The sequence below is a fragment of the Narcine bancroftii genome, chromosome 4, assembly GCF_036971445.1.
Source record: "Narcine bancroftii isolate sNarBan1 chromosome 4, sNarBan1.hap1, whole genome shotgun sequence".
In the NCBI taxonomy this organism is placed as follows: domain Eukaryota; kingdom Metazoa; phylum Chordata; class Chondrichthyes; order Torpediniformes; family Narcinidae; genus Narcine; species Narcine bancroftii.
Genome location: NC_091472.1, coordinates 310,367,741 through 310,383,392, shown reverse-complemented (window position 1 = coordinate 310,383,392; position 15,652 = coordinate 310,367,741). Strand labels below are relative to the sequence as shown.

The window sequence follows — 15,652 nt, the reverse complement described above, 5'->3', positions numbered from 1 at the left end:
TAGACTTGTGGTAGCTCTTCTTAAACCAGGTGGTTGGGACCTGGCCATTGCTAGACCACAGAAAATACCGGAAAACAGAATTTGACCCCTTAGGAAATCCCCTATGTAAACATATCAAAGGTAGAACAAAGCTTAAAACAGGAAATAATACTGTGGGGCGGCAGTTAGTGTTGTGGTTAGCACACTGCCTTTATAATGCCAGAGGAATGGGGTTCGAGTCCTGCACGGTCTGTAAGGAGTTTGTACTAATGGCAGCAGGTTCAATCGTGCCGGACCATGGGAGATGCTCGACCACAGAGTGCTGGATGAGAGAGGTTCAACTTGTACTAGGAGCCACCAGGATGGACAGCAAAAGACACTAAGACTCTGACTCCAAGTAATCCAGAATGGGTGCTGCCCTGAACTAATGTTGCACCAAACTCTGAGTAGAGGAAACAGAGCCACAAGTGAAAGAAATACGAGATAGTGCAATAATTCATCTAAGCCAGTGGTTCTCAACCTTTTTCTTTCCACTCACATATTACTTTAAGTATTCCCTATGCCATAGGTTCTCTGTGATGAGTAAGGGATTGTTTAAGGTGGTATGTGAGTGGAAAGAAAAAGGTTTGAAAAACACTGTTTTAATTGTACCTAATTGACTCGTTATGTGCACGGTTTCAGAACTCCAAAGGGAAATGGGCAATGACAATTTTTCTCAAGCCAAGTATTTCAGTAACAATCGGGTCTTCCCTTCCCACTCACATATCACCTTAAGCAATCCCTTAATAATCACAGAGCTCTTATGGCATAGGGATTACTTAAAGTGGTATGCAGGTGGGAAGAAAAAGGTTGAGAACCACTGACCCAAGCCAATGGGGATCATAGGGTTATAGTCTCAATGATCTCAAAGAATAATCCTTAAAGCAAAAAGATATTGAGCGTAATTATTTTCTTTTAAAATGCAGTATGATACATATGGGAATGTTGTTAAATGGATCAATCATGTGAAGATAAATTTCATTTAGTATATGTGCATTCATCTTGATTTTCCATCAGACTAAAGAGTACATGTATAGTAAATTTACCATGGCTGGTGTGACAGATTATATCATATTTTACATTGTATATAGATATGTTTTTTTAAGGAGATAGATTATGGGGGTAGTGTAGGTCACAAACAAACACTTCACAAAAAAAGATCTCATTTAAAATGCAAGAGCCTTGCTAAAACCAGACACTCTGGGCTCAGTATATTTGTAAAGACATTGAAAACTGTTTTGCTAGAGGTTTTCATAAGGAGGTGGAAATAGAAGAACCCGAGGTCAAGAGACTTCACAAGTAGGTGTTAATTGGACTTGCTGTGGAGTATTGGATTATTGTTTTGAAAGCAACAGATGAACAGGCTCAGAAATCTGGGTCCAGTGCCGCAACCTGTCTGGCTGCAGCTTGCTGTTTGAGGAAGGTCATGTGGTTTTGCAAGGGGAGAGAGAGAGAGAGAGAGAGAGAACAGGTTTCTGCAGTCATGGCAAGATGGCAGGTTTGTTAAACCCCCATTTTGAAGACGGGTTGTGAGTTCTGAGTTCAGCCTGTTGAAAACCCTTGTGGTCCATCCAACAGGAAGTGGCTGGCTCGAGCGTTTCACCTGAAATAAGGGAAACAAAAGGAAGTCTGTGATGATCTGCCGAAGAGGTTATCATTTGGAAAACCCTGATGGGGCAAGTTTCTTTGGCAAGAAACTGAGGTGGCTGATTGGAAGGAATCAGTTTGTGTGTGTCCAACAAGCAATAAATCTCTCTCTGAAATCAAAAAGAACCTTCCTGAGTGGTAACCAATTACCTTTAAGCACCAGAGTTTGGTGAAAATTCATAAATGTTAAATTCTATGCACTGTATAAGAATTGCCTGATACCGATGAACTTAGAGGAGTGAGAAGTGAGATTGGACTGTGAATCAAATAACTTTTCTGAACTTACATACACATTACATGCACGTGTGCTTAGAATTAGAAGGGGGTTAAGGTAATAGTAATAAGTTAAAGTTTGATTCTGTTTTTATGTTTCAATAAAATTAAAAGCAACTTTTGTTTAAGTAACCATTTGTCCTGTTGAATTTCTATTGCTGCTGGATTTTGGGGTCCTTTGGGCCCATAACACTTGTTACAGAATTTTGATACTGTACAAAAATTATGATCTACGAAAATTTTGGCACGATAACTATGCCCAAAAGACTGTAAAACCTGAGCACGTGTCCCCATGAACCAAAACAGAGAGAAATGGCAATGAGGAAAAGCTAGATTACTTCTTTCATTTAATTATATTTGATTAAAATGTCCTTGCATGCTCTTATGCCATTTAAAAACACATTGTTTAATTAAAAACAATAACCTAGAATTTTGTTTGAACTACAGTAAATTCTAAATATTGGTCACTTATTTTTAAATTGTGAACCTTGTTCTGGCTTTTCACATGATGGAAATTACCTGCCTCTGCAATTGGGTCTTGGCACTGAGCATCAAGCCAGCAGTTTGTCCTGTTGATATTGGAGAAGTGCAAAAGTAGAGACTCACCATGCCAGTCGGTGGGGAATGAGGGTGGCTTGATGCTAGCCTGAGATTCAGGGAAGTTCAAGAGCAATGTACTCATTTAAATCTGGACATGTTAAATTGCTTAAAAATACAGAAAATGTTCAGAAGCAACCTGGGGAAATTTCATTCTGCACTATACCGCATTTTCTTTCAGTGCTAAATTGATGCACCGTGCCTTTCTTTGGTGCACAATTCATCCAGGTCAGAATATCTGTTACATTACATTTGAAGACATGGATCAAAATGATTGTACTTACTGGATTTTTATCAGGATGCATTGTGAGTGCAAGCTTCTTAAATGCTTGCCTTATCTGCCGATTAGTGGCACTTTTTGATAATCCAAGCAAGTTATAGTAGTCCTCATTGGTGTAAACTAGAAGAGCTAATGATGTTATTATAAAGAGTAATATAACTTTATTTGAAGATTGTTTACAGTTCTTTGAAGCTTGATAAATGAGACTGAAATATTCCATTTCGAATAATGTTCCAATTAGCTTTACAATTGCTGTATAATTATGGCATTAGATGTGTTTGGATAAATTAATGGCATTGTTCTTGAAATTCATTTCCAAATGGTACCAGCATCCTTGAGTTTCAGCAACAAATTTTCAAGGTGTCTTCAAAATCATAATCTATCAACAAACAGAGAGAAAAATCACTTGAGCATTTACATCCTTCACAGCTCGAGGGAGAGCAAGTTCAAGAAATCGATACCCCATTTCTGAAAATGAAGGATACGATAATGATCTTTAAAAGGCCTTTTGACAGGAACATGAAGGGAAGGATTTAAATCATGACCAGGCTGATGGATTAATTTTGCATCATGTTCAGAACATCACGTGGGTTGGAGGGCCTTTTCTTGTGTAGTCCTGTCCTAAATACTGGAATAGAAACTAACATTTTTCCAGTGTCTCGCGATGGATTAAATAACAAGTGTTAACGAATGTCAGCCAGTGAGAGAACTGTACTTGGAGTAGTGAAAGGTCTGAAGCTGTGGAGATATAACTAATCAATGATGGTCTTTGGACACATTGACGTAGAGTACCATGGGGTAGAAATGATGTTATATTTATATGGATTTGGATACACCACATCAGGAGTAGTGAGAGGACATCTTGAAATCATAAAACAATATTGGCCTTGGGAGGAATGACATCTGGATATAAAGTGTGAGGTGTTGCACTTTGGTAGGTTAAACCAGGGCAGGATTTGCACAGTAAATGGTCAGGCCCTGGCAAGTTCTGTAACACAAAGAAAGTTTTTACTATATTCTGTAGACTTTCGTGTTTCAATACAGATTATAATTTTAGTCTCATATACCAGTGGAAACACTTCCAATCTCTAGCTCATCGATCCCTTCCATAATTTCATGTTTCTTCAAGATCTGCTCTCATTCTTAATTCCTACAAGTATAGCCCCAGGGTACTCAACTGCCCCCATCTCGGAAATCAACTTGGTGAACCTAACCTGCACTGCCTCTAAAGCCAGTATATCTTTTCTCAAATAAGGAGACTAAAACTCTATGGAGTACTCCAGGTGCAGAATCACCAGTACACTTTATAGTTGCTGCAATACTTCCTTGCTCTTATATTCAATCACTCAAGCAACGAAGGCCAACATTACAAATGCCATTTCAATGACCTGTTGCACCTGCAAACCAACCTTTTGTGATTCATGCACAGGCACTCCCAGGTGTTATTGCACAACAGCATCTTTCACCATTTAAATGATTTGATCTGCTACTTTTCCCAAAGTGAATGATTTCACATTTACCAACATTGTCCTCCATCTGCCAGACCCTCGCCCATTCACTATACCTATCTATATCTCTCTGTGGACTTCCCTGCACAATTTGCTTTTCCACTCAATTTAGTGCTATCAGCCAACTTAGATCAACTACACCCTGTCCCCTCTTCCAAATCATTCATGTAGAAAGTGAACAGTTATGGGCTTAGCATTGACTTTTGCATCACTCTGCTCACCAGTAAATTCTTAGCAGAGAAATACCTAGTATTCCCAACTCTCTGCCTTCTATTGGTTCACCAATATCCATGCTTATACTTTATTCATAATTCCCTTTTCTTATGGATAAGATGCCACATAAATGACTTAACGAATGCTATCTGGAAAACCAAACACACAACATCCACCTGTTCCCCTCTATCCACCATTGTTTGTTATATTCTCAAAAGTGTGCCAATAAATTTATCAAACAGGATCCATGCTGTGAATGCCTGATGGAACAATTTCCTAATTCATGCGGTGAATGCCTGATGGAACAAATTCTCAGGATGTCTATTTCTTCCTTAATAGCTTCAAACATTTTCCCAACTGCAGACCTGTACCTTCCCTTAAGCTCCCATAGTCAAAAGGCTTGTGAATATTGCCTAGCACAAGCATCTAGTAATAAAATCTGAAGTAAAACACGGAATCTCACAGCTTTATGAAGGGTTCAAGACTGAAATGTTGGTTATGTATTTTTATCTGCTATACAAAATACAGCATTTGACCTGCTGAGTTTCTCCAGCATTGTGTTTTTACTAGTAATAAAATCTACCAGGTTCAGTTGCAGAATAGAACAGTTTAACCCTTTACATGTGAATGATCAGTAATGTGATGTTTTTAATAATAGCAGGAACATAATATTTTATCTGAAACCCTTGGGACCAGACACTTTTCAGAATTTGGAATTTTTCAAATAGAATAGTATGGCAGAACGTTAAGTAATTGTGCTGAGTTTAGATTCACGCAAAACAAAGACACACTCCAACTAGAAGTCTCTGGACTCGAGGGGGGGGGGGTGAACAGGGAGTCTTTAACAACTCCCCACAGCTCCGCAAATCTGCCCCGGCTTGAAACTGTGGCAAGAGCCAGACCAGTGGATCCTTTTGCACCTTGTTTACTACAGCTCCACATGCTACCTCATGAAAAGGCTTGAACGGATGCTCGCCGCTTCAGGGAGCTATCAGTTATGCAAACGCTGATCTTTCTGACTGCAAGTCCCTTTCAAATCGTGTATGAGAATCAAGAGGGCTGCATGGTTTTGAACTGCCTGTGGGCCTTGTTTTAGCAGCAGGTCTTGCTGCTCGTGCTACTGGGTGCACCGAGCCTTCTACCACCATGCTGTGCCAGATGCAAATATGACAATGCAAGCATCCTCTTAAAGGTGGAAGTGGAAACCAAGGACCACGTTGCACTTGGGATCTCCACAACGGGATCCATGGCTCAGCCTGACATGGACATTGGAGGAGTTACAAATGGGCGCCCTTATTTCAAACTAGGGTGGACAGGTTCAGGCATGGCTGAAGTGGTGCATTAGTTCAAAGACTTCTTCTAGTGTCATCTGTTCATTAACAAAGGTTTCTGTCTAAGCAGTCTCTAATTAAATAAACTGCCATAATCTCATGCTCACTGATAAATGCACATTGTTCCGTCCCACCACACGGCGCTGGATGGGGGTGGGTCGCATCAGGTCACGTTTGGCACCAAACATGAGCTTTGAAAAAGATCATTGGGGGCTCTCTTACTATCGCGAAGGATTTTTACAACACTCAATGCAGGGGAAAGGCAATAAATATTGTGAAGGACTCTACACACTCCTCATGTAAACTATTCTCCATTCTGCCATCTGGTAGGAGGTACTGCAGCACTCAGGACCTTGTGTCCAGATTGGGCAATAGCTTTTCTCCCCAAGCCATCAAACTCCTGAATTCCCAGAACATTTGTGGATAGGATACCATGGACTGTTACTGTAAACATCTTAATATTTTAATGTGTTGAACTTCTATTATAACTTACACATGCTCCGTAGTCCTGGAGAAACACTATCTCATCTTTACTGTGTGAGCATGTTATGAACAATAAATAAAGGTGACTTGGCGTGCAAACAACATTCATGGAAAAAATGTTTGATTTTTGGAGGTTTCGGTTTGCAGAATTTCTGATAAAAGATTGTGCCTATAGTACCACATTCCTTTTTAAAATGACAAAAGAGAAAGTTTATTTTAAATACCAACATTAATTTTTCACATGAAGATCTTGTATCTGAAGAAATTCAGAAAAGATGCATGCTCTTGACAGGACTTGTGGAGGAGAGAAAAAGCACTTTCAGGTGGCCAAAATCCCCGCTTGTAAAGCCACATATTATGGCAATATGCAGCTGTCGGAAGGCCACTTGAATGTGCAGGAGGCGCATGCGAGGTTGAATGTGCAGGAGGCGCATGCGAGGTGAACTTTGTAACTCTCCTCCGAGAGGGATAATCGCCGCTGCTCAGTGGCCTCCCCAGCTCTCTGAATGCAGCCACCTGAAAGCGGCTGCATTCGGTTTGACAGTCAGCTGGTGAGCACCTGACAGCTCCTCTCCCAGCTGCTCCTTCCCCCCCCGGAGTGGGACGTCAGGGCAGGGGCAGCCGGCATGGGCTGTCAGCGTGGGGAATGCAGGGCTGGAGCGGCCAGCGGGGGAGTACGGAGCTGGGGCGGCCGGCGGGGGAGTACGGGGCTGGGGCGGCCGGCGGGGGAGTATGGGGCTGGGGCGTCTGGCGGGGGAGTACAGGGCTTACATCGGCACACAAAATCTGACTAAATTTAAAAGGTGAGAGGTTTCGATAAGTCATGATTCTCGGGGATTGCCACCCCAGCCCCGTACTCCCCAGCACCATACTCCCCTGCCGGCCATCCCAGCCCCGTACTCCCCCGCCGGGGCAGAGCGATCAGTGTGGGGATATCCCGCGCGGGATGTCCCCGCGCTGAAAGCCCACACTGGCTGTCCCAGCTCTGACAGCTAGCCATCCAAAATCTGACAGCCCAAGGAACAGGAGCTGGAGTGCGCTCAGATGCACTGCACTTTTAGCGCTGCCACCTGAACGACAATTCAAAGGGCCGCTTCCTCTACCTCAGGCACATTCTTGGTGGAGAATTCACCTGAAGAAGCCTACTGGGGAATCGAGTGTCAGATAAAGTCTAAAAAAAGCATTTAGTGGCTGCAACTTGGTCAGCTGGAATCCTGGGCTTTTTCTGGCAAGGAAGGAAGGAAACCAAAATGCCTATAATGGAGTCAGAAACAGGATCTCCTGTTCCTCCTTAGCACCTTTTTCAGCTTCAGGAATTCATGGTGATTTCCAGGACAAATTTCAATCAACATCTCACTTTTCTGTTTCAGTAGCATCATTATCTTAGAATTTATTTCAAAAAACAAATTTCAACTTGCTTCCTCTCAATACTTCCCACCGTAGAAAAGCATAGCATAGGAAATGTCTTTTCAGCCCACATGATGCCAAAATTAAACTCAAGTTCTGCTGTTTGCACATGATGCATCCCTCTATTCCCTGCATAATCATGTGTTTATTAATGCCTTTCTAATGCTACCATCATATCTGCTTTCACCAGTACTCCTGTTTGTTCCAGGCATCTACCACTGTAAAAACTTGCTCTGCATGCCTTTTAAACTTTCCTACTTCATCTTTAATGTATGTCCTCTAGTAATGAAGGATTTCCAATATCCGGCGATGTGATTCTTATACACCCACTTGTTGCAAACAACATAATCAGATCCCATTTAAATGAGATGGAGATGGTCGAGTGCAGTTCACGAACATGTTTGAAAAACAAATCATTCATAAGTGAAGGGCAACCAATATTTCGAGCCTGGGTCCTTCATCAGTTATGACAAAGGGACCAGGCTCGAAATATTGTTTACCCTTCAACTTCTTATGGATGTTGCCTGACCTGCTGAGTTTCTCCAGCACATTTGTATATTGTAATCAGATCCAATCAATGGAAGATAATCAAGTCCTCCAGTGTAAAAGGTAAAGGTTCCATGTAATATTACATTTAGAATGTAATATAAATGAAAATTTTTAACCATTGTCTACAGAGAGTCGCCACTTTGTCTAGCACCCCTCACAGAAATCTGCAGCACCTGGTGTTCCTAGGTGGTCTCCCATTCAAGCAATGACCAGTCCTGAGCCTCCTTAGCTTCCGAGATCAGATAATCTCAGGCATATTCGGGTTACTAAGTGCTGCACATGGACAGTCCCTACAAACTCTCACTGAATGCAGCACAAACAAAAGACATGAGGTAAGTTCCAATGACCTGCTCTCTTCCTCTGCACTCTGGAAAACTCCACAAAGAGTGGTGAGGATATTAAACACCTCTACTTTTTCATAAGACTAAGGAAGTTCAACCCCTCACACCCTTCAACAGGTGTACCACTGAAAGCATACTTGCAGGATACATAGCACGGGAAAGGAGCGGCTCTGATCAAGATCAGAAGGAACTACAGAAGGCAGTTCAGAATAGAACAAAAACCTCATCGCTCCATGGACTTCATCGTCATTGCCCACTGCCAACATAATGAAAGACCCATTACACCCCAGACACATACTCTTCTCCATCTTCCCATCAGGGAGAAGGTCTTAAGAGTGTGAACACATGCACCAATAGGCTTAAACACAGGAGGTGCTTTTAAGCTACAGTACCTGGGTGTGATTAGTGGGGCAAAGGTACCTCCCACAATCTAGTCTCCCTGTCTCCACCCCCCCCCCACACCTCAGCTGTCAGTCTCCCTCCCACCATCGATCATGTTTCACCCCCCCACCCACCCAACCCCGCGGCAGCCGACTCCTCTGCCCACCGATAGTGACATGTGCCCCCCCACCCCACCCCGGGCTCGTGACAACCCCTCCCGGGGTTTCCATGTGACGCCAGCGTGCAAAGGACCTAGGTCAGTTTTAACGGGTTCCCCGAGCACCTCCGAGGCCGGACAGGGACCCGGTTGATTTCCGTGTCAGACCCTTTCAGACTGGCCCCATGAAGTGGGGAGGGCGGGGGCGTGAGGGGGGGGAAACACATCCGATGGGAAGGTGCAGCAGAACCGCCGGCCTCAACTGCATGGACTCGTTCTGGAATCCAAAGTGATCAGTGGGGAGGGGGGACGGTAGATCCCCGATCTAGTCAGTGGGGGGGGGGCGGTAGATTCCTCATCAGGTCAGTGGGGGGGGGGGGCGGCAGATCCCTGATCAGGTCAGTGGGGGGGGCGGTAAATCCCTGATCAGGTCAGTGGGGGGCAGGTAGATCCCCCATCAGGTCAGTGAGGGGGCAGTAGATCCCCATCAGGTCAGTGGGGGGGCAGTAGATCCCCCATCAGGTCAGTGGGGGGCAGTAGATCCCCCATCAGGTCACTGGGGGGCGGTAGATCCCCCATCAGGTCAGTGGGGGGCGGTAGATCCTCCATCAGGTCAGTGGGGGGGTGGTAGATCCCCCATCAGGTCAGTGGGGGGCAGTAGATTCCCCATCATGTCAGTGGGGGGGGGTAGATCCCCCATCAGGTCAGTCGGGGGAGAGATCCCCCATCAGGTCAGTGGGGGAGAGATCCCCCATCAGGTCAGTGGGGGGACGGTAGACCCCCCATCAGGTCAGTGGGGGGGCGGTAGACCCCCCATCAGGTCAGTGGGGGGGCGGTAGATCCGCCATCCGTTCAGTGGGGGGGGGGGGGTAGATCCACCATCAGGTCAGTGGGGGGGCGGTAGATCCCCCATCAGGTCAGTGGGGGGGGGTAGATCCCCCATCAGGTCAGTGGGGGGGGTAGATCCCCCATCAGGTCAGTGGGGGAGAGATCCCCCATCAGGTCAGTGGGGGGGGCGGTAGGTAGATCCCCCATCAGGTCAGTGGGGGAGGGTAGATCCCCCATCAGGTCAGTGGGGGGGGCGGTAGATCCCCCATCAGGTCAGTGGGGGGGGGGTAGATCCCCCATCAGGTCAGTGGGGGGGGTAGATCCCCCATCAGGTCAGTGGGGGAGAGATCCCCCATCAGGTCAGTGGGGGGGCGGTAGGTAGATCCCCCATCAGGTCAGTGGGGGGGGGTAGATCCCCCATCAGGTCAGTGGGGGAGAGATCCCCCATCAGGTCAGTGGGGGGGCGGTAGGTAGATCCCCCATCAGGTCAGTGGGGGGGGTAGATCCCCCATCAGGTCAGTGGGGGAGAGATCCCCCATCAGGTCAGTGGGGGGGCGGTAGGTAGATCCCCCATCAGGTCAGTGGGGGGGTAGATCCCCCATCAGGTCAGTGGGGGAGAGATCCCCCATCAGGTCAGTGGGGGGGGGCGGTAGGTAGATCCCCCATTAGGTCAGTTGGGGGTGTAGATCCCCCATCAGGTCAGTGGGGGAGAGATCCCCCATCAGGTCAGTGGGGGGGGCGGTAGGTAGATCCCCCATCAGGTCAGTGGGGGGGGTAGATCCCCCATCAGGTCAGTGGGGGAGGCGGTAGATCCCCCATCAGGTCAGTGGGGGGTAGATCCCCCATCAGGGCAGTGGGGGGGTAGATCCCCCATCAGGTCAGTGGGGGAGAGATCCCCCATCAGGTCAGTGGGGGGGCGGTAGGTAGATCCCCCATCAGGTCAGTGGGGGGGGTAGATCCACCATCAGGTCAGTGGGGGGGCGGTAGATCCCCCATCAGGTCAGTGGGGGGTAGATCCCCCATCAGGTCAGTGGGGGGGGGTAGATCCCCCATCAGGTCAGTGGGGGAGAGATCCCCCATCAGGTCAGTGGGGGGGGCGGTAGGTAGATCCCCCATCAGGTCAGTGGGGGGGGTAGATCCCCCATCAGGTCAGTGGGGGAGAGATCCCCCATCAGGTCAGTGGGGGAGAGATCCCCCATCAGGTCAGTGGGGGAGAGATCCCCCATCAGGTCAGTGGGGGAGAGATCCCCCATCAGGTCAGTGGGGGGGTAGATCCCCCATCAGGTCAGTGGGGGAGAGATCCCCCATCAGGTCAGTGGGGGGGCAGTAGGTAGATCCCCCATCAGGTCAGTGGGGGGGGGTAGATCCCCCATCAGGTCAGTGGGGGAGAGATCCCCCATCAGGTCAGTGGGGGGGCGGTAGGTAGATCCCCCATCAGGTCAGTGGGGGGGGGTAGATCCCCCATCAGGTCAGTGGGGGAGAGATCCCCCATCAGGTCAGTGGGGGGGCGGTAGGTAGATCCCCCCATCAGGTCAGTGGGGGGGGTAGATCCCCCATCAGGTCAGTGGGGGGGGTAGATCCCCCAACAGGTCAGTGGGGGAGAGATCCCCCGTCAGGTCAGTGGGGGGGCGGTAGGTAGATCCCCCATCAGGTCAGTGGGGGGGGTAGATCCCCCATCAGGTCAGTGGGGGGGGTAGATCCCCCATCAGGTCAGTGGGGGGGGCGGTAGGTAGATCCCCCATCAGGTCAGTGGGGGGGGGTAGATCCCCCATCAGGTCAGTGGGGGAGAGATTCCCCATCAGGTCAGTGGGGGGGCGGTAGGTAGATCCCCCATCAGGTCAGTGGGGGGGGTAGATCCCCCATCAGGTCAGTGGGGGGCAGTAGGTAGATCCCCCATCAGGTCAGTGGGGGGGGGTAGATCCCCCATCAGGTCAGTGGGGGGGCGGTAGGTAGATCCCCCATCAGGTCAGTGGGGGGGTAGATCCCCCATCAGGTCAGTGGGGGGGCGGTAGGTAGATCCCCCATCAGGTCAGTGGGGGGGGTAGATCCCCCATCAGGTCAGTGGGGGGGCGGTAGGTAGATCCCCCATCAGGTCAGTGGGGGGGGTAGATCCCCCATCAGGTCAGTGGGGGGGCGGTAGGTAGATCCCCCATCAGGTCAGTGGGGGGGGGTAGATCCCCCATCAGGTCAGTGGGGGGGCGGTAGGTAGATCCCCCATCAGGTCAGTGGGGGGGGTAGATCCCCCATCAGGTCAGTGGGGGGGGTAGATCCCCCATCAGGTCAGTGGGGGGGCGGTAGGTAGATCCCCCATCAGGTCAGTGGGGGGGGTAGATCCCCCATCAGGTCAGTGGGGGGGCGGTAGGTAGATCCCCCATCAGGTCAGTGGGGGGGCGGTAGGTAGATCCCCCATCAGGTCAGTGGGGGGGCGGTAGGTAGATCCCCCATCAGGTAGTGGGGGGGCGGTAGGTAGATCCCCCATCAGGTCAGTGGGGGGGGGGTAGATCCCCCATCAGGTCAGTGGGGGAGAGATCCCCCATCAGGTCAGTGGGGGGGCGGTAGGTAGATCCCCCATCAGGTCAGTGGGGGGGGGGTAGATCCCCCATCAGGTCAGTGGGGGGGGGTAGGTAGATCCCCCATCAGCTGCGGCCATGCCCGTCCGAGGAGGCCGGCGGCCGCTCGGGAGGGGCTTCCTCGCCGTGGTCCGTCCACGCCACCATCAGCAAGGCAGCCCCCCCTCCCCTCCCCTCCCCTCCCCCCTCCTCCCCCTCCCCGTAAAACACCGGCTGAGACTCCCAACAGAACCGAGGATCAGACCCTCCCTCCCTCACTCACTCACTCACTCACCGGTTCGCCGCTAGGACGGCAGTCGCTCCGCCCCGCCCCCCCACTACGACTCCGGCCCGGACGCGCCTGCGCGCGACGCGAGGAGCCGGACGCCCACGTTCGTCTCCAGGACACGCACGAACCAACGGCCGGCTGACGTCAGGCCGCCACGTGGAGGGAGGCGGCGCCCGGCAGCCAATGAGCTGCGGTCGATGCAGGCAGGGCTGACGACGGAGCTGCCGGGTGGCGGTGACGTGCCTTCCTGCCCAGCCGGAGGCCCGGGTCATGGGCGGTGCACGTGCTCCTGGGCCGGGAACGTCATCCAGAAGGCGAATGAGGAACAAAGTGAAGGCTGGAAAGATTCAGCAAGTCAGGTGACGTCTGTGAGGGGGGAGAAGGAGGAGGAGAAGGGGGGAGGGGAATGGGGGAGAGGGGAATGGGGGAGAGGGGAATGGGGGGAGAGGGGAATGGGGGGAGTGATGGGGGTGGGGGGAGTGATGGGGGTGGTGATGGGGGTGGGGGGGTGATGGGGGTGGGGGGAGTGATGGGGGTGGGGGGAGTGGTAGGGGTATGGGGGAGGAGTAGGGGGATATGAGGGGAGGGAGTGGGGGGGAAGGGGGGAGTGGGGAGGGGAGGGAGTGGGGGGAAGGGGGGAGTGGGGAGGGGAGGGGAGGGAGTGGGGGGGAAGGGGGGAGTGGGGAGGGGGGGGAGTGGGGAGGGGAGGGGAGGGAGTGGGGGGGAAGGGGGGAGTGGGGAGGGGAGGGAGTGGGGGGGAAGGGGGGAGTGGGGAGGGGAGGGAGTGGGGGGGAAGGGGGGAGTGGGGAGGGGAAGGGGGGAAGTGGGGAGGGGAAGGGGGGGAGTGGGGAGGGGAAGGGGGGGAGTGATGGGGGTGGGGGGAGTGATGGGGGTGGTGATGGGGGTGGGGGGGTGATGGGGGTGGGGGGAGTGATGGGGGTGGGGGGAGTGGTAGGGGTATGGGGGAGGAGTAGGGGGATATGAGGGGAGGGAGTGGGGGGGAAGGGGGGAGTGGGGAGGGGAGGGAGTGGGGGGAAGGGGGGAGTGGGGAGGGGAGGGGAGGGAGTGGGGGGGAAGGGGGGAGTGGGGAGGGGGGGGAGTGGGGAGGGGAGGGGAGGGAGTGGGGGGGAAGGGGGGAGTGGGGAGGGGAGGGAGTGGGGGGGAAGGGGGGAGTGGGGAGGGGAGGGAGTGGGGGGGAAGGGGGGAGTGGGGAGGGGAAGGGGGGAAGTGGGGAGGGGAAGTGGGGAGGGGAAGGGGGGGAGTGGGGAGGGGAAGGGGGGGAGTGGGGATGGGGAGGGAGGGAGTGGGGAGGGGAAGGGGAGGGAGTGGGGAGGGGAGGGAGTGGGGGGGAAGGGGGGAGTGGGGGGGAAGGGGGGAGTGGGGGGGAAGGGGGGAGTGGGGGGGAAGGGGGGAGTGGGGGGGAAGGGGGGAGTGGGGGGGAAGGGGGGAGTGGGGGGGAAGGGGGGTGGGGGGGAAGGGGGGAGTGGGGAGGGGAGGGAGTGGGGAGGGGAGGGAGTGGGGGGGAAGGGGGGAGTGGGGAGGGGAAGGGGGGGAGTGGGGAGGGGAAGGGGGGAGTAGGGGGGGAGGTGAGAGGTGGAGGGGAGGGGGGAACGTCGAATGGTGTCCTTTATGTAGCAAAGGTAAAGATACAGAACTGACCGTTTTGGGCTGGAGCCCCTCATCAAAGGAGTTGGAAGGGGATGATAGATGGAGAAGGGAGGGAGAGGACTGCAGCCATGGAGGGAGAGGACTGCAGCCATGGAGGGAGAGGACTGCAGCCATGGAGGGAGAGGACTGCAGCCATGGAGGGAGAGGACTGCAGCCATGGAGGGAGAGGACTGCAGCCATGGAGGGAGAGGACTGCAGCCATGGAGGGAGAGGACTGCAGCCATGGAGGGAGAGGACTGCAGCCATGGAGGGAGAGGACTGCAGCCATGGAGGGAGAGGACTGCAGCCATGGAGGGAGAGGACTGCAGCCATGGAGGGAGAGGACTGCAGCCATGGAGGGAGAGGACTGCAGCCATGGAGGGAGAGGACTGCAGCCATGGAGGGAGAGGACTGCAGCCATGGAGGGAGAGGACTGCAGCCATGGAGGGAGAGGACTGCAGCCATGGAGGGAGAGGACTGCAGCCATGGAGGGAGAGGACTGCAGCCATGGAGGGAGAGGACTGCAGCCATGGAGGGAGAGGACTGCAGCCATGGAGGGAGAGGACTGCAGCCATGGAGGGAGAGGACTGCAGCCATGGAGGGAGAGGACTGCAGCCATGGAGGGAGAGGACTGCAGCCATGGAGGGAGAGGACTGCAGCCATGGAGGGAGAGGACTGCAGCCATGGAGGGAGAGGACTGCAGCCATGGAGGGAGAGGACTGCAGCCATGGAGGGAGAGGACTGCAGCCATGGAGGGAGAGGACTGCAGCCATGGAGGGAGAGGACTGCAGCCATGGAGGGAGAGGACTGCAGCCATGGAGGGAGAGGACTGCAGCCATGGAGGGAGAGGACTGCAGCCATGGAGGGAGAGGACTGCAGCCATGGAGGGAGAGGACTGCAGCCATGGAGGGAGAGGACTGCAGCCATGGAGGGAGAGGACTGCAGCCATGGAGGGAGAGGACTGCAGCCATGGAGGGAGAGGACTGCAGCCATGGAGGGAGAGGACTGCAGCCATGGAGGGAGAGGACTGCAGCCATGGAGGGAGAGGACTGCAGCCATGGAGGGAGAGGACTGCAGCCATGGAGGGAGAGGACTGCAGCCATGGAGGGAGAGGACTGCAGCCATGGAGGGAGAGGACTGCAGCCATGGAGGGA

General features: G+C 52.3%; 1 protein-coding gene across 5 annotated transcripts in view; it reads right to left on the bottom strand.

Moving 5' to 3' along the window:
* Positions 1 to 12,962, bottom strand: part of dnajc10 (DnaJ (Hsp40) homolog, subfamily C, member 10) — a 163,265-nt gene extending 150,303 nt beyond the window's left edge. For all 5 annotated transcript variants that reach the window (XM_069935898.1, XM_069935899.1, XM_069935897.1 and 2 more), the window contains exons 1-2: positions 12,858 to 12,962; positions 2,820 to 3,194 (exon numbers count right to left, since the gene is read on the bottom strand). In XM_069935898.1, the coding sequence (XP_069791999.1) occupies positions 2,820 to 3,035 (216 nt within the window). In that variant the 5' untranslated portion in view covers positions 3,036 to 3,194; positions 12,858 to 12,962. The remainder of the gene's footprint in view (positions 1 to 2,819; positions 3,195 to 12,857) is intronic.
* Positions 12,963 to 15,652: the final 2,690 nt, after the last annotated feature.